General features: G+C 46.8%; 3 protein-coding genes across 3 annotated transcripts; 2 read left to right on the forward strand and 1 right to left on the reverse strand.

Annotated features, from left to right (window-relative positions):
• Positions 1-1,460: 1,460 nt before the first annotated feature.
• Positions 1,461-3,639, forward strand: LAJ45_04801 (uncharacterized protein; the record flags this gene model as incomplete). The annotated part of the gene is made up of 6 exons (XM_046114377.1): positions 1,461-1,645; positions 1,712-1,873; positions 1,945-2,094; positions 2,152-2,867; positions 2,929-3,438; positions 3,530-3,639. 6 exons carry the CDS (start codon positions 1,461-1,463, stop codon positions 3,637-3,639), a joined length of 1,833 nt encoding a protein of 610 aa, XP_045972403.1.
• Positions 3,640-7,258: 3,619 nt separating this feature from the next.
• On the reverse strand, positions 7,259-10,766 carry LAJ45_04802 (uncharacterized protein; the record flags this gene model as incomplete). Its single annotated transcript, XM_046114378.1, has 7 exons — positions 7,259-7,726; positions 7,812-7,999; positions 8,058-9,588; positions 9,643-10,171; positions 10,246-10,396; positions 10,446-10,533; positions 10,593-10,766. 7 exons carry the CDS (start codon positions 10,764-10,766, stop codon positions 7,259-7,261), a joined length of 3,129 nt encoding a protein of 1,042 aa, XP_045972404.1.
• Positions 10,767-15,573: 4,807 nt separating this feature from the next.
• Positions 15,574-17,258, forward strand: LAJ45_04803 (uncharacterized protein; the record flags this gene model as incomplete). Its single annotated transcript, XM_046114379.1, has 3 exons — positions 15,574-15,606; positions 15,970-16,400; positions 16,541-17,258. 3 exons carry the CDS (start codon positions 15,574-15,576, stop codon positions 17,256-17,258), a joined length of 1,182 nt encoding a protein of 393 aa, XP_045972405.1.
• Positions 17,259-18,939: the final 1,681 nt, after the last annotated feature.

Raw genomic sequence — 18,939 nt, forward strand, 5'->3', positions numbered from 1 at the left:
AGAAGCTGAACAAGGGTCAGATACTTCTTCAACACTCCAAGTTTACATTTTGGGGACATGAGGTTTCGGTGATTGGTGTTTACTCGGCGCCACCAACCAAGGTGGGCATAGCAAGTTCCACTTTGGTGGGATCCAGGAACACGAACGACTATGACACGTAAGGGACGGGCGGTTCCTGATCGCCAGCCCGGCCATCGACAAGGCCTGTTAGGGCTCTATCAAGAGCTGAAGGCTGCACTTATCTGTCTCAATGCAGTCGACAGAGAAGACATTTCGACACCATCTTGGGACATATTCCATGCGTTGGGCTTTTCCCACGATTTTTCTTTCTTTTTTTTTTTGACGCAATAGAGTATGAGCCCTATCGAGCTGCAACAAGTACGTACACTCAGGAGGATTGCGATAACACCCACAGCACAGGACCGGCATTGAAATCGCTTCCGGGATATCGCACATGCACTGATGCTATGGACCTTCGCGTCTGCAGAGTTTCGGCTCGGCTGTCAAGAATCGTTTTGTTGTCATTCTCTGAGTGGCCCAGAAGCACGGGGGAGGAGGGGTGGTGGGAGGGATGGAGGGGGAGGGAGAGGAACAGTCGATGGCCTGGTTATGTGTATACGTCAAGCTAGCAAACGCGGTTTGACAAGCTTCTCCGCACAGCACGTTTTTGTACCTGAAGTAACCGGTTTCTCGATCGAATCGTGCATCCAGCCGCAAAATCCCAAGTCGTGGAATTTTCCACGGAATACATCTGATGGGAAGAGAAGTTGCAATGAGAGAGGAAGAGGGCCATCCTTCGGGTTTTGCGCCGTCGCTCCGCTGTCCCGCCAGGGAATATTCTTGGGCGATATCAAACGAAGCATTCCGCAACAAGCGGGACAATCACGAGCCTTAGATAGCACTCTATTGCCGGCTGACGAAAAAAACACTTGGTCAATTAATTCGGCAAAGAGTCGAACCTATCAATTCTAGGCTGCATGCACCATCATGAATGATGAGCGAACAATGGTGGGCCCCGTGCAGCCGAAACGCAGTCAATGGGCTACTCTCTGTCATTGATTCCTTGCGGTTTCAACGCTTGCTATGTCTATCTCTATCGAATTTGACTGGAAAGGTTGTATTTTTAGGTAAGTAATCGAATATCCTCTAGTGACCTGCAAAGCTAACAAATACAGATGAGACAGGGGGGTACTTTTCATGGGTTTTTGGCTCCAGTATCCAAATTGACGTCTTTCAAGACAATATCAGCCCTCTTTCGAAGGTCACATCCTCTTAGCAGCGGGCTAGAACTCCGCGCAATCCGTGGCTCTTCCCGAACCTATAGTTTTATCTGTAGAGAGTCGACGAGCTGAAGTGCATGGGGATAACTTGTAACTTTATAAGGATCGTTATCTCGCTCAATTATTCATACTTCCATAACCACGGCCGGACCAGAATTCCCTCTTTTGATTTTTTTCATTATGGCCGGTTACGACCCCAAGGCTTCTGCGCGGGCTTTGGCCCAGAACAGACGGGCTTCTTGGTTATATGCTTGTGCCTTTGGCGGGTTGATCCTTATTTTCGTTTTAGCAAACTTTGGGAGATCTCTATTTCAACTTCAGACTAGACGAGGTACACTGGCAAAAAGCCTTGCTGCTCCGTTCAGGTAGGTACCACAATTTTTTTAATTCTGTTTGAATGATGGAAATTCTAATTTAGCATCTATCTATAGGGCTTTCCGGCAGGTATTCCTCCGGAAACTTCCTAAAGTTTCCTCCGGAGGACATCTCCTTCTGATCTTGGTTTACTGCGGGCTTAATGCCGCAATCACATTTTACGACGTGGGTTTTGAGGGGCCAAGTCCTTATTCACTCTTTGCAAAGAGGTGTGGCTGGTAAGTTTGTTTCCTACGTATGCATCCGCAAAGATTATATTATATATATACTGACTGATTGTTTCTGACAGGTTGGCCGTATGCAATGCTGCCCTTGCATTCCTCCTGTCAATGAAGAATACGCCCCTTGCATATATGACTGGGTATTCTCATGAGCGCTTGAACGTACTTCATAGATGGGTTGGCCGGACCATCTGGTTTTATTCTTGTTTGCACGTCTAGTAAGATATGCCCCATCAGGCAAATACTTTTCATTCGCTGATGTCGTTGTTGTGCAGTATCTACACCGCCACTCTCACTATGAGCCATAACCTCAAAAAATTGAGGCAAGACCAGATGATTTATGGTTGGGTCGCTTTTGCGGCTTTCAACATAATCTATGCGAGTTCCCTTCAGATTATTCGCCGTCGGTTCTACGAGGCATTCTACCTGATTCACGTTGTCATGTTTGTCGTGTCTGTGGTTTTCCTCGGACTTCACAAGCCACAAAAGTTTGGGCAAGCGATGGTTGGTGTCGGCATTTTCTGGTGCTTTGATAGGCTCATTCGCACCGCACGTCTCGTCTACTACAGCTTCAACAACAAAGCTACCCTGGTACCTCTTGCAGGTTTGGCAACCAAAGTTATCTTTGAAAAGCCTATCAACTGCCAACCGGGCTCTCACGCTTTCATCTCAATTCCTAGCATTCGGAAGCTTCAGTCGCATCCGTTTACGATATCCTCGTCCGACAGGATTGAGTTTGTCATTCGTGCTCAGAAGGGGTTCACTCTGGACCTCCACAAGCATGCATTGAAGAATCCATACAAGCAGATCAAAGCCTACATCGATGGGCCTTATGGTGCTGTGCCCGACTTCAAGAGAATGAACAAAGTAGTTCTTTTTGCCGGTGGCAGTGGTGGCGCGTTCTCGTTCCCTATCGCGATCGATATCATTCGGAATATCGATCGTATCGCGGTTACACACATGGAGTTTGTGTGGGTGATACGTGATGAACGTAAGTATCTACACGCCTGCAACTACCCTTCCACCAACCGGTACTAACATGCTTTTCATAGGTCACTTGACGTGGTACGAAGAAGAGATCAGAGAACTCACACAGTGCCCGATAGTCAACCTTAGCATCTACGTCAGTTCCAAGACGGACCCCATCGTCACAAGCCAGCCAGTCGAAGAAGCGACAGCGGTCGAGAACGATGTCCGACGCTCCCTCTATCTTGACCTTGACGGTGACGACACCGAGCCGGGTACCCCCGACGAGGACGCCATCGAAACCAGCTCCGACCCGACTGCCGAAGCCCTCGAGAAGGAGCTGGGATTCGGGAGGGACCACATTCAAGCGCTGCAGAAGGAGCTTGGAATCGGAACGCTGGGAACACAGGAAGAGCTGGTCCGTGACAGGCGCATCTCCAAACGGCTGTCCCAGCGCTACTCTGCCAATCTCGAGGCGCAGATTGACCAGCGGCCAATGTCGTACATTGAGACTATGAGCGGCAGGCCCGACCTGACGGCGCTGATCAAGGGGATTGTGAAGAATGCTGAGCAACGTGACACTGTTGCTGTTGGAGGTAACACCGCCCCTCTCCTCTCCTCCTTATGTTTAATTCTTAATTTTTCGGTAACTGAATAAATACTGACGCGGTGTGACAAAACAAACAGCTTGTGGACCGACGGAACTTATGCGTGTTGCGAGAAATGCCGTTGCTGATAGCATCACCCTTACTGGTCCCAGTGTTACTCTTCACTGCGAGCAGTTTGGTTGGGGTTAGACGGCTGTTTTCGTTTTTCTTTTCGTGGTTTCTCTTTTGCGGTTTTCTTTTTTTTCTTCTTTTTGGTACGGCTGGGAAAATAAATTTGGTGCAATGATCGATTTTGGGCATTATTCTTTTTTTTGCCTGTACTCTCTCTACTTTACATGTTTTTTTTTTTCCTTTTGTCTAATGATGTATACGGATATAAATGAGATTTATTGTTTTTATTGGGAGTAGAGTGGTTACATGTAGATTTACCCATCGTGTTGTGTTGCGTTGGATGGAAAATAGCTCTTGCTTCAATGGGTGTGATCTGTGGTATATACAGAGTCCTATCAGTTCAGCCCGCCGAAAAACCTAATTGCTGGAGGAACGAATATTATGCATAGCTACTAGTGTCTCGCTAGAACAAGAAACGGGCACATCAGCACCCCGATTACGCTAGTACTATAAGAAGAAAAAGATAGTAACAATCTCCAGTCTTGGCTGCCTATCCCGGTCGTGCACTCTAGATACTACCAACTACCAAATGTGTAGTTAGTTAGGTTTCAAGCTACGCTACGGTTGCAGACAGATTCAGCGAGCTTTTACTCGGGTTCAGGGTCCAAGGTCCCTATCCAGGACATCCGAAAAGGCACAAAGGCAAAAAGCAAAAGTGAAATCAAAAGCAAAATTAGAGTACTTCCGTCCATGGCCATCAATACCCCAAATTGCCTCAAAAACCTAATGCCAACCCACAACTTCCCCACGCGAGGTCAATGATTGGATAGCCAAACGTACACACTCTACTCTATCAACAGAACACAAGTGTCACTGTCACCCTCACTCACTCGATCCACTCTAGGCCAAGAAGGTTAAATTTAGAGGGCCGGGGCGTTCTGAAACATGTTAAGCTTCGCGGGACCCCGGGACGGGACGTTTTGTTTGGCCAATCGCAAACAGGGGAGGGCCTCGCGAGAATTTAGAGTTACGTGCCGAGGTTGTGGAGGTGGAGATGGTGGTCTGAGGTTGCTTAGCCTGTAGGGTAGAGTACCGTTTGGTCAGTAGGTAAAGTACTGGTGGGTGGAATGGAATGTCAAGGGAAAGGGTGGGTGTATGCATGTTACCGTGACTTGGGCCAATGGTTTAAGCCTGTGGGCTTATTCGCTGGGGGGTGACGGTAGTTGGGCAGCAACATCTAGCTAACGGCTGGATAGGTATGTAATCGAGATATGTAGGTGAATCGCGGATAGGCCTCACGTGGCGCTGTTGCGGTGATGAGATAGACCCCTACTCTACTTTAGGAGTCTAGGTATTGCACTGTAGCTGGGCAATTTGTTTATGGACTGGAGGTGCGTTTAGGCGTGCACTGGCCTGGACATACTCAATTCGTTATCAATAATGCTGGTTTAAAACGGGAAGTATCGATGGCTTACGGGATTTGCCAGAAGTACATACATATATTAATTCCATGTATTCTACATTCTTGATGTATGCAATTGCCAGAACAGCTGTTTCTGTTAGAGTACATGTACCTACCTACATACCTACCTAGGTAGAGTAGAGACTGTGTAGGTATCGTATGTAGCTTTAGTAGGTATCTACATGTGTTGTGACACGTATGTCCACTGCTGACATGACCTTTAGAGGAATGCTCATCATTACCGGTACGGGCCCACCGACGTAACATGGCGATAAGCGAATCCAGCCGTGCACGTACCTGAGGTCGATGTATTTATGTATATGCAGGTAGATGGATGTATGAGCGTAGCAACCAATACCGTGGTCGATTGAAGTGTGGAGACCCAGGCGCGAGAGTTGATAGGCTGCAACTGACCACGGATTACCAAACAGGCCAGGCAACGTTTCGAGAATTCGACTTCCGGATACGGTCGATGCTCATGATCTTTTGAGGGTTCCAACGGGCTCTTAATATGGTCGATCGAGTGATATGTTATGTAAGAAACAAACCCAACAACGCCAGCTCGCGCTCCCTCCTCCCTTCCCACGATCCCCCAGATGTTGGTTTTCCAGGAATAGTTAGCCAATTGAAAATAGCCCCAAAGGGTCCAATGTTCAAAGCAGGTACCGTCGCCCTAATTATAGCTACTGTCGTTCACGGGGTGCCTATTGACGGACACTGGGTGTTGGCGGATAAACTAAACAAGACAGCTATACTCAGTTTGCCTTCAACTATTGGTCAAAAGGCCCCCCTGTCCGTGAATACCTTAATGAAGTAATCAATCAATCAAGTCCGTCAATACCCCGTGAACGACAGGGCACTAAACAAAATTAAAAAAAAAAAAACATCCGCACAGAGCTGCTCAATCCAGCATCACCTTCCACCATCCAAATATTAGCAGACCCCAACCCAACCCCTACCCCTCTGCCGTACCCACCCACAGCCCCCCCGTCCTATGAAAAATACTGCCCTTACAGGGAGCACCCCTGCAGCCAGCCAGGAACTGCACTTACGAGCTCCAATAGAGGCCGCGAGAGCTTAAACTACTACTGCTATATAATCGCAGCAGGCATTCTTGTTGGTTGCGTTGGTTGTAGATGTGTAATGATTGTCTTGCTGCTGGATTCAACTAATTGGTAGTCTTGCTGAATTTGGGGGCGAGTGATAGGTTGTGATGTACTTCATGGGCCGCACTCGGGTTGTGTGATTGGTGGGCGGAAATGACCTTCGATATCGAGTGGGGAAGAAGTGTAGGATGATAATATGAAGAAGCAAGGGGAGGAGTTATTTTTCAATCCCGATAATACATGGCTACATCTGTGCATTTTCTATGACCAAGCCATTACAGCGAGTTCCTGAAATGGACACACAAAGCAGATTGCTCTCGGAATATTCCAACATATTCTCACATAAAAAATGCAGTACATTATCAGTAGTTCATGCTAATTGTTGTATACGGTCTCGATGAATATATTATGTAATCGATTGACGTAGGAATAAGTTGTAAATTTCATGTGTCACTCGGTTACTTTCTGATCATTGACATGTTTCGTAACCCCAGTCGGCAGGGTAATTACATGTAATCAATAAAAACTTGTGGGGTGATCATTACCCCATCATTACCCCATCATTGCCACTGCTCCTGGTTTGATGCTAGTGGCAAGGGCTCCTTTGAGCATAAGAAGTATGGCGAGAGGAATTTATGTGGGTCACGAAGCATATAGGAGCGCAATCGTACCAAGAGACCACTTATAAGTATTTCAAGCAACGTAAATATTTTTATTTGTTTTAGCTGGGCTGTGCCCAGGCCGCCATACCCCACGGCCATTTAACTATCAAGTGAGTTTCCCAGCATACAAGTCCAGGTAAAAATAAGTAAATAAAGCAAAAGTTTCCTCCAACACACTATCCGTTGATAGAATTCACTGTTTCGTGTAGCTGCCACATATAAGATGTGGAATATTGTACAAAACTATCTATCACAAGTGCAGCCAACAAATATCCGCACCAAAAGATAGACCCTAGGAAAAGAAGTTTAGCAAACGATACGACCCAATACGCCCCCAAACTCTCATGCAACCTCTCATGTGGCAAATTGCCTGTCTTCGATATGAGCCAGATATGGATTTCTATCTCATCCGCATCGCCCTCGTCTTTTTTCTACGTTTTCGTTTAAAACAATTCGTGAACCGTCTGTCAAGATGCAGTCACACCTATCTCCGCTCTGTTCGGTATTCCCTCGGTCGGTTGTTGGCTCGGCACACCCTGCTGATGAGTAGCAGAAATGCTATCCCTAGCACGGCGACCTCCAGAATTCTTCCAATTCTTCTTCCTTCCCGAGCCCTGCTGGCCAAGAGGCTCGTTATTAGGGAAAGTTGGATAAAACTGCTGCTGTGAGTTTCCATTATTTGAGTACGGGATACGGGTGCCAGTTTTTGTATACCCTTGTGGTGGAGGATTTCCATTTGCGTGCCTAGGCACTGGGAGTCTAGACCCCGCATTACCGCCATGATTATTGTTATTCCGGTGAATATCACGACTATTGGCGTTCCCGTTTTTGTGGTTTTGTGTCTGGCTTTGGTTCTGGACCTGAGCAGAGTTTCCATGTTCCACGGAGAGCTCGCCCGTCAAATCGCCTGAAAATTGTTGGTTCGATTTTTCGGACTGTGAAATACATTAATTAGCATTGAGACATTTTAACTGGAGGTATGACTTTTACGGGGGCATTCTTCTGGGAAATTCTTAATACCTTTGGTTGTTCCGTAGCACTTGGCTGACTCGTAGGTTCCTGAGTTGACACGGGTGGGTTATCAAATCTGCCAAATTCAGGACTACGGACAATACATGGCGCCTTGTAAGACGAGCCAGATGATGGCCCAGGGTCGACACGTTGAATCACAGTTCGGGAGATTTCCTCGTCTTCGACAACTTCGGCAACTAGATAATCATATGTTAGACCTGCTAGTATATAAAATCTTACAACAATGCAACTTACTCCCAGTCAACTGAGTTCCACGCCATCTATTTGTGACGGCGATCTCCTGTTCTGCAACGACAAGAGGAACGTCATTCCCGGAAGTTTTTTCGGTATTCTTCCCAGCAGCCCCAGGCTCTCTCACGTCTTCTTTCGATTGGCTCGGTGGGATTTTGGTACTGGTATCCACAGACTCCCCGGTAATCTCGCTCTGGTTTTGTTTCTCGGATTGAGTAGGCGTTAAACTTTCGTCTTCCAGGCGAGCTTTTTCGGTCTTATCAGCAGTGTTTTCCTTTTCATTCGCCCCTCCGTTCCCGTTGAAGAGATCTTTCAATCTCTTCGTACGGACCTCCTTTGTCTCGGCCCAAGTCACAAAAACTCTTCTGCTTCCAACGATGCTTCTGTCCAACTTGGCCTTTGCTGTGCTGGCATCTTCTGGCTTAAGGAATGCTACAAATCCGTAGCCACGTGAGATTGACGTGTTCGGGTAAGTTGCGAGAACGAAAGATGATACGGTTCCAAAAGGTTCAAACAACTTTTTAAGGTCTTCTCCAGTAGAGATGACTGAGGGGTCCAAGTTCTTAATGTAAAGATTTGCAGGATCCGCAGGCTCCGTTGTCTCCGGGATAATTGGGGCAGAAAGAGCGACAAACGCGGTAGGACGGGACGAAGACCTTGTGGGTGTTTCGGGTTCTAATGTTGGATCGGGAAGAGTGCGAAGCACAACGGGAGAAGGTGTAGAGTCCTTGTCTGATTCTGAAGTATTTCCATCGAAGCTGTTTCGTGAAGGAGTTTCGCACGAACTAGTAAACGATCCGCCTATCACAGGAGGAGGGCTACGATACGATTCGCTGGCAATAGTTGAGCCCATAAACGATCCATTTACTGTGACTGTTCCATCAAATCGTGGCCTGTCGTAGCAGTGAGATGCAAGCGTAGTTGAAGATGAATTGGATGTAGACCTGTGGTGCTCAGTATTGCTGAAGTTAGCAGGAAGCCTATTGTTCATCCGACCACCCCGTCCGTTATAACGACGATTATGATAATGCCGCCCAAGAATGGCTCTCGGCGGGATCTGTCCCTGCCAGCCTGTAATAGGGTCTTGGAAGCTCTGGAAAGGCGGGGAGCCTGGTGGTGAAATTCCACCGATGTGTTGAATCTCAAATCCTTGCGGGGAAATCGGAGACATGATATTGAAGGTGCTATATTGAGCCATGTTTTGAAGTGGAGGGAATTGGTGAGCGAATGGGATCATATTTGCAGAGGCGACCATGTTAGGATTTGAAGGTCCATAGTTTTGAGGAAGCCATGCCATTTGTTGACCCTGGGGCCCAAACGGTCCAGGATGGTACATGGGTGGCCCAAAGTTCACAGGTTGCTGAAACTGTTGCGGGAAAGATGGTGGGAAAGGCTGCGGTAGAGGCGGCGGATAGGCTGGGTTGAACTGCATAGGGGGGGGACTGTTAAGATTGACATCTGGTCCTGGATGTGTTTTGTAGCTAACCGCTAGAACGCAGCCACGGATAACAGTGCCATCGAAAGCCTCACAAGCCTATATTCAAATCAGCAATCGTGTGAAATACCCAGGGAAAGTGATCTGGGTTACCTTCTGTGCGCAATAGAAGGAAGACATGACAATATCACCAAACCTGCGATTTGCAGAATCGGCATAAGGGAAAATGTAACAGCCCTCAACGAGTCCGACCTCCGAGAAAAGTGTAAAAAGCTCCTTCGGGGACATATCAATCGGTAAGTTCGCAACATACAGAGCTTTGCTCATAAGAACAGGGGAATTATTATTATTAGCACTGGTCCTGGGGCCAGAAGGGCCGCTGAATCCACCATACAAGGTGGCGGGGTCCATGTTATCGTTTTTTAATTGGGCAAGAACGGAATTGTCGTGCGTTTGCATTTGTTGCTGCTCATGAGGTGGACTTTGATTCTTTTGCCCGTATATGGCGTTGTTTTGCTGGATGGGATGTCCAGCACGATTTTTGTTCAGCAATTGAAGAATTTGCTCTCTGCTTTCTGGAATAGGCCTATCCTTGAAGCCCTTATAAGAATGATGGTGGTGATAACCATGGGAGATGCTCTTGTGATAGCTCACCCCGGGTTTATCACGGGGTTTGATAGTCCTAAAATACATAGCATTAGTCTTATGGCATGACAGGAATTATAAATGCAAGTATGTAGAAAGAATTCTGGGTACAATTTACGATCTCCCAAAGTTATTTCACCCTTCTGGATTGCATCTTGAGCATCCTGGGGATTACTGAACCCAATAAAGGCGTATTGGGTCATAGAGTCATTCGACCTGGCATCGTAGTTTACTGAACGCCTCACAAGGCTTACGATAGAGCCTGGAGTATATTAGATAAAATTGGTAAATTGTTTAGTAGGATTCCTTACCAAATTGACGAAAGGTATCGAATAAGACGCGATCATCAGTCATATTTGTGAGGCCGTTGACATAAACAACGCAGGAATTATCGATCTCCTCGACGCGCACCATCAGTAAAGTTCACAAGCTGTTGGAAGGAAAAATAGATGCCCTACCTCAATAGCACCGTTCTGACCCTTACCACCGGTATCTGGGTAGGTGGTGTAAGAGATAGTGGGAAACCGCCCTTGATCACCACGATAATAGGTATTGTTGCTCATGGGGCTTCCAGACATACGGCGAGCTTTGGGGGTGACAGGGCCACTATCAACTATATGTGTTTGGTCCATGGTTCAAGGAAATCAAATTGTCAGGATAGGATGGTTTAAGCTTGACACGTAGTGATAGTTGATGTCGAAAAAGATGAGCACTTGCGAGATGGATGAAGTGGAGAGGGATTCCAAGCGAAATTAGATAATGGGAAGAAGATTTATAGTGTGAGGGTAGATGGATGACAAAGTCGATTCGAAGCTCTATATTTTTTTTTTCGTGTGTACAAGTCTATTTAAAGACCCGGAGAAACAAGAGATGATGTCAGAGATGAAGAAGATGGGAAGAGGGGAAGAGGGGAAGACGACCAGAGACCAGAGACCAGAGACCAGAGGAGTGAAGAAGACAGCGTTAGAGAACGAGATGGTGATGGTAACGACGGGAAACAGCACTCCTTCAAGAGCGTGTTGTTTCCCAATATACCACTTAGTTTGGCTTGATTAGAAGTGTGTTGTTCAGGATGGGGATTTCTAGAAATTCCAAACTCAAGCGAGTGACGAGCTGTGGATACATAGAAAAGTTGTATTCTGGTGGCTGGTAAAATATTGCAGCCACGTGTGGCTGAGAAGAACATCTAATAATCTTCGTTAAACCACAATTTACTCGACAGCATATGATATAGGAGGAAGGGATTAGATTTTTGTAGATGGTTAGTTACACGTAGATAGTGCTAAATCATCCCGGAATCCTCAGCCCCATTTCTAGCTTTCCAAGGCCCCAATGGTAATAAAAGCGGATATTGATATTCGTTACTCAATTATTTAAAACTCCAAACTGGGAGTAGATTAATTCGCCACGATACTAAGTACATACTCAAAAACACTAGTGATGTTTGTAGTAACAATATACTCACTTCCTTCCGGATTCTGCTTTAATCTAGCATCCTCTACTAATTTCGTACTGTTCAGTTGTACCACATATCATACCAAATGTGCTCATAGAGAATGAAAAAAAAAGAAAAGAAAAGAAAAGAATATAGTTGTTCAGGATTCAAGGAGGCTAGTAATTTTCAATAGAAAACTACATGTACAGTACGAAAAGAGGGGTGAAATCGGTACTGTAGGACTGCGGAATTCAGTGAATAATACGGAATTAGGTAAACCGGCGTTATAAAAAGAATACCATAATATTGCCCTATTCTTGGAGTGGGATAACGAATATATACCCTTTTTTGGTATTATACCCGTAAAACGAATGTCAAGCTAGGGAAATGGGTTTCCACCAGCAATATAACGGGAATGGTGAGAGGTTTATAAGAATGTCTCCCCCGAAATCTACAACAACCGCATAATCAAGGAATGATAGCCTATTTCTAATAATTCTAGAAATGGTAGCTACACCAGCAACCGCCGAAGTATTTAGTCGGGGTCAAGGTCACTAGATTAGCACCCCTTCTGTCAGTCACAAATAAGCGATATGTCCGAAAAAAATAAGCGACGAAGCCGTTGTCGCCGCTTTTTAGCCGTGACATCATCCCGCATTTGACGAACGTTTCGACCCCCACCCATCTCCTTTCTGTGAGGAGAGGACGTTTCGCCCAATCCGTTCAGCAGCTGCACGAGACTTCCCCACATTTTTGCTTTTCAAAACAAGCTGAACTTCATAGAGATGAACCAACCCACCAGATGAAAATACGGAATCCGCGTTGCTGTGATGGCTGGGAGACAAGACTCACGCTGAGTGGTTGTTGGTTTACCAGTCATAGCTTACCCCTCTTAACACCAATCCCTCGAGCACATTCTCGCCTATGCTCTTTCCCCACGTGGGTTTAGGGATTCCTTTGTGCCGTGCCGACTGGTCCCCCGAACCTCTCCTTCACCAATTCTGGCATCGTGTAGAGAACACTCTTTGTTTTGCGAGTTTGTAACAAGTCGTAGTCAGCAATCTTTCTGAGCACGAGCACATACCTGAATAAACCCGGCGAGTCTCTCAAGTCTCTTTCCTGTGTCCTCTACCTGGAAAGGTCAAATACCCCACTCTGCAACTCTACTGTATCGTGCATATGGTATCTAGGACAGATTATCATAAACCAGATGGTAAGTTATCAGTGCCAGAAGAGGAAAGGGTATAGTACGATTACAAAGACTGGAATGGTTCCCCCCACGTTCCTCATAAGGTTTCCAATATGGCAAGGCCGTTTACTCTTACCGGGGAGAGTTGAAAGAACCAACAGACACTGATATTTCGGGAACACGTGCGAGAAAGCCCGATCGATATGAACAAGCCTAAGAACGTTTCTTTTTCCCCTCCTTAAGGGGTTGATTTTTTTTTTTTTTTTTTTTTTTTCGACAGCCCTCGATCTTTGGGACGGTTCTGTCTCGCGCTGCGTCGGTAGAAACAAGAAAAAAAAAGCCTGTGATCTGCAGGAGTGCACAGTACGTACGAGTACCGCTGTACATGTAAAAAAGAACGAGTTGTATGTCTGTAATCGCCTGAGTAGGAAGCAGAGGGTCCGTCCGAGAAGCAAGCAAAATGTTTGCGGCAGATGACTTTCAAATCGAACTTCCAATCGTTGCCCGTTGCATGGTCTATTCTTCCGCTTCCATATGATTATTTCACTCTATCTCTCTGCTTCTCACTTTCTCTCTCACCGCTCGAGCTCCAATACGCTATCACCAGCGCAGCTATTCATGAAAAAATGCCCGAGAACGAAGACGGACGGGGGAGCATCGGAGGGAGAGAAAAAAAAAATCTAAAATTAAGGCATCGCGTCAGCAATCCCCGTCATTCCGCATTGCGAGACGACCCGCGGCCGTTCCGAGCATCGACTGAATCGCGGCGGACCGGAATCCACGGAGCAGAGGATCGTCAGTCTTTTTGACGGCCCTGTAAGCAGGTACATCTAGCGACCACCTTAATCGCGTACCACGAGCCTGAGGATTGGGTGGTTATAGGGCACATACAGGTACTTATTTGGGGTAGTAGGGGTACTTTACTATCCTGTAAAGCGTAAGAACGTCTGAGAAGGGTCTTTTCATACTAGGCAGACCTGTGCCTAAGTCGTCAACTCTGAGCTGCTTCTGCTGCGTGCCGAACCATTTATTGCCTACAGACGGCGTGGGGGGACAAGATTGAGCCCGATTTTTTTTTCTCTCTCGCTTCGTTGACCGGTACCATCTAAGGGTACCGTTAAACAGGCCTAGTACCGGGGGAGGAATGGCGGGTGGTACATTGAATCGCTGCGATAAGTCCATGTGTGGTACATGTACAGTCAGTGCAGCCGGGATAATAATAACCTTTCTGCGCAAGTAAATGCGATTTTATTGCTGCTGATTATGATTATGATTATGTTGATTATGATGCTTACTCTATGATGATATTGGGTTGAAGAGTTGGTTCCAGTAACTGTTGCTGTCCGTCCGTCTATCCATAAGGGGATTACTATTTTTTTTTTTTTAATAAATTTTTTTTGATATCAATTCTGCTATATCTAGAGTAGAGTATGTGCAGGGGGAGAGGAGAGAGAGCATCAGGCAGCGGCACGACATCGTGAAGTTTCGAGACAACAGAACCAAATATGAAATTATCCCAAAAAAGCAAAGGTCGTGTCTCACAGTGTCCACTGAGTGGCGTTGCACTTTTTGTGGGAACCAGTATGAAACGGTACATCGAATCGCCATTGATAGGCGGGCAGTAATTTGGGGACAGAGGGGACAGAGGGGACAATTTGGAACGGTCTCTCTCTCCGGGTATATCCCACGCAGTTTGGAAGTTGCAGCCACGCTGCTCTCGCCTGAACGAGAAATCCCCGCTGCCGTTACAGAACTGACAGAAGCAGGTAGGTGTAGGTAGAGTACTTTGAGGAGTAGAGCACATAGAGTACATGGTGTATGATAGGTAGGGTGCGTAAGTTAGGTGGGTGGGTGAGCGTAGTTGACAATAGACTGAGATCTGCCCAGAGCCCAGAGATCACAGCGCTCGTCTATCCTGCATGGTGGCATCCCCGGCGGGACCGCCCACAGCCCACAACCACACCCCCCCCCCCCCTTCTCCCAAAAAAGGGAAAGGGAAAAAAAAAAACTAAGAATCCTAGCTAGAAGCAGTCGATACTCTACTCAATAAGGTACTCTACTGTGTAAGTCTAATCGCTGTCAAGCAGTAGTAGTAGATGTAGTTACCCCTCCACATCGTCCTCCTACATACAATACGACAGCAAGACCGCTTTCAACGCACATCACATCCACATCCAACAGCCTTTTCTCCCACCAACATTACTCTAACCCAACCCACCACTTCTCTGCGATCCCAAACTGTCGGCTCTTCTCGTGTACTACCCTGGACAACCAGCAGCTGGGTTTGAAAGGTGAACTGTACCCGCTCTCGTCCTTTCGGAAGTGTATACCATACTCTACATACCTCAGCGGTACCTACAACAGGATAAGCTACATCCCATCCCACCCCACCCAATCCTACCTTACCTAGGATATTCTGGTATTCATACTACACCTACATACATAAGGGCCCGTCCCGTCGCCTCTTCAAAAGGAGTTGATCTTAGAAATAATAATTCAGTTGGTTAGTCTCCTTTAAGATTATTTATTGTTTCTACCTACCCTCTCTACCCAGTTACCTGCACCATTGCCCTATTTCAACTGTTCTGCAATTTAGAAATCTTGTTTTCCTAAGAATTTGTTTTGTTCTCTTTCGTCATACTACATCTTCTTCACGAACCCCAAGCTAAACATTGTTCTGTTCTTTTTCTACTGCCCCATTTAGCCTCCCCCCCTCCCCAGAGATCACATCTAAATCTCATCTCAGAAAGAAAAATAAGCAATCACAAAAGCACAAGAGAGAAAGAGGGACTATAAAGTTGGCGGATAAAGCTTCATGACCTACATGAGTGCTCAAATCCAATTTCTTGTTAGTAACCCACATTCAATCCCCACTCCCAAATCTATATCTTCTTCCACTTCCTCCGCTTCTTCAATTTCCTCCTCCTCCTCTTTCTCCTCTACCACTTCAATATCTTCAGCAACTTCAACCATCGGCGGTATTTCAATGGCAGGATCAAGTCGGTCATACGCATCAAGCTCTGCCTCTGATGGCACTGCATCACCTTCAGGCTCAACGAGGTCTCGAAGTACCTCTTCAATCTCTGCCTACTCCTCCGCCGAGTCCCTCGATATACCCATTGGCGCCTACTGTCGTGATGGGAAGATTAACAGTGAACCGTATGGCGGCGGTGTCTACACAAGCTTACACACAACCGTGAAAATACTGCAGGAGTGCCGACTATGTCTCATTCACATACCGCTTCCCCTCTACCCCCACTTCGTTCAAGCGATCCTATCATTGATCCTACCGCTATCACCAGTATCACCGGATGGTGAAGGGAAGGACGGCAATGACTCGGAGCCCGAGGATGACGACGACGACGAGAGCGTGGTGCCCGACTATCCTTCACCCAACAGACCTTCGTCCTCAATAAAAGACTTTGTCAACATCTCAGTCACCCCTGTCGAGTGCTCTGTCGTGTGTTCCCGGGAAAGCGTTGAGAAATGGTTCGCGCCTATCATCAAGACTCTCGAGACTAGCCATAGAGGCGACGTTATGATTGCCTCAGAGGAGTTCATGGCAATTCAGGTGGACGGAGAGGGACTGGATGCGGGGCAGCGGGTTCTCGATTTGACGAGCCCGCTTGCATTGGCTGGAGTGTAAGTTCTACACTCCTTATACATTTTACAGATTCACAGTGCAGCGCACGGTTGTCGGAGAGTGGGCGTGTTCAGGGATTGAATGACTCATACTACACACACATCAGACGAACTCAATTCTGACATGATATTATATACAGATCAATCTTCTTCATTACAACCTACTTCAGCGACTACATCCTTGTGCCCTCCACTGCGCGCAGCCATGTCACGAAAGCGCTCCAGCGCCGTGGCTTCGTCTTCGAAAAGCACACTGAAGCTTTCGTTACACCCCACCACAGAAGCAGCTCAACCTCCTCCAACCTGACAATTCAACCACCCTCACCTCCACCCACTACCACCCTCTCTGACCTTCAAACCCGTACCTTTGATGCCCTCCAAAAACAGAACGTCACACCTATAGTCAACAAAAGCACAAGGCTCATTCTCTGCGCCGCACGTCGCTCATTTAGTAAAGGCCGCGGAGGAGGTGACGACAGAGGGCTATATCTTGGTCTCGTAAAGTGTTTGATCAGCCGGCCGCAATTCCTCTCCGTGACGTTGACAGATGCAGAGCCGGCATCGCTGCTATTGCAGAAGGAGATGTTAAGCATGTTTGGGAATGATGATGTCTTGCTAGGGTCGAAGGAGGATGTGTTGATCCCAATTGTGCTTGATTTGAGAGGGCTTCCGGTGGATTCAACCGGTATCGTGTGTGGTGTAGCTGGAAAGCTGGTCGGTGGGACATCAGGAACCTACTTCGATAAGAGCGAGGCCGTTGAAATGAGTTACCTGAGTACCGCAAGAGCGGGTACTGTCATTGTTGCTGAAGATGACCTTTCGAGAGCTGTTGAGGCATTGGGGTTGTCGCTATCGTGATCTAATCCACCTAATCATATACTGGTATCACAGACAGCATATACTCAACAAAAAAAAAGTTTCATTTTGTCATTCGTTCTGGACTACAAAAGAGCTGCATTCCGGGGGCGGTGGGGTCGTTTTTTTATATTATACCTTTTTTCTCCTTTCTACTAGTGTTGCTTTTTTTATTGTGTCCTATTTACTTGATGGGAATGGCGAATCTAGAAAAATTGGGTGGGCGGCTAGCTTTGTTTTTTATCGCAGGTGTCTTTTTTTTATTTTTTTATTTTACTCTATTTTATTGCGGAAAAGTGGGTTTTTTTCTTCTTCTCTATTCTACGTTTTAACTTAAGGCAATGAAGGAGGGTTGGTTGGGTTGGTAGGGGAAGGACGACATGGCAGGAAAGGACACGATGGGTGGGATGGGACAGATGGATGGCTGGGGGCTGGAGGACACCAGATTTTTTTTTTTTTCTTCACGATCGAGTGGGTTTCCTTTGTTCAATGAGAGGACTCTTTGGAGCACATGACACGGTGTTTTTTGGTTACATGACCTTTTTTTTCTCTCGTTATAGTTTCAGTTTCATAGTAGCTAGGATAATGTTGGGATAGGAGGCCCTTCCTTTGCATTTCCTTGTTTGACGCTTTCTTATTTTTTTCTCTCTCCTCTCTTGAGATCTGAAGGGGGAGGGGAAGGGGGGGGGGGGGCGGCGGTGTGATACTGCAGCCTTTTGAAGGCCGAAGAGGGTGCTAGAAAGGGGGGGGGGGGGGGGTTGCGGAGATAATGCAATCATCTATTCTGTTTTAGCAATTGCAATTGCCTGCATTCTCCTGCCTGCTGCCTTCGAAAGCAAGAATACTTTTTTTTTCTCTCTCTCTCGCAATTCTCACGAGCAAAGGCGGAACCACGGTGCGGAAATGACGAGCGAAGCACGTACGTTACATTAAGGATGGTATTATTTGTGCCTGCCTGCCTGCCCGCCCTGGTTTACTTACACGAGGCAGGTAGGCAGGTAAGCAAGTAGGCAAAGATAGGACAGACAGCTTACAGCTTACAGTGCCGTACAGCAGGGCCAGGCTGGCTCGAGCACCCTATCTATCTACATACTCTATTTTTTTTATTTTTATTTTTCCACGATCACGAGCATGGCATGACAGTGAGCAGAGGCAGAGGCTAAGGGCTAGAGTAGAGGAGGCCACCGCATAACAGGCACATGATTTTTATGCTCTGGAGTAACAGCTACTCCTCCACTCTACATACTCAGTTCCCTTTCCTTTCCTTTCCTTTGCGCGCGCGCACCACACGGCAACAATTAACTCTGGGTAGAGCTGGAGAGCAGCAGTTGGAAGCGCGTACCGGATTGTATGTATTGTACCTACCTACCCGCTCTACTTACCTAGCTCTCTAGCTCTGGGGAAACTCTAGAGTAGAGTAGGTTAGGTGGGCTTTACGTACATACAAAGCCCTAGTTTCTCTGAACTGTTGCGCCTGCCTGCGCGCCGCTGCTGCTGTCTGCTGTAGGTACGTATTTACGTACGTGTGCCTAGAATAGAGCAGAACACATGCCAGAGTAGTTTGCATGCCCTAATCTATGAAACCACTCTGCTGTTATGCCTCTAGCTCTGAAGCACTCAAGCACTGCACGCAAGCAAGCAAGCAATGTGCTGTTAATTCCTTTTTCCGTGCAGACCTGCAGAA

Source organism: Morchella importuna (genome assembly GCF_003444635.1).
Source record: "Morchella importuna strain M04M26 chromosome Unknown Morimp01GS012, whole genome shotgun sequence".
Taxonomy (NCBI): Eukaryota; Fungi; Ascomycota; class Pezizomycetes; order Pezizales; family Morchellaceae; genus Morchella; species Morchella importuna.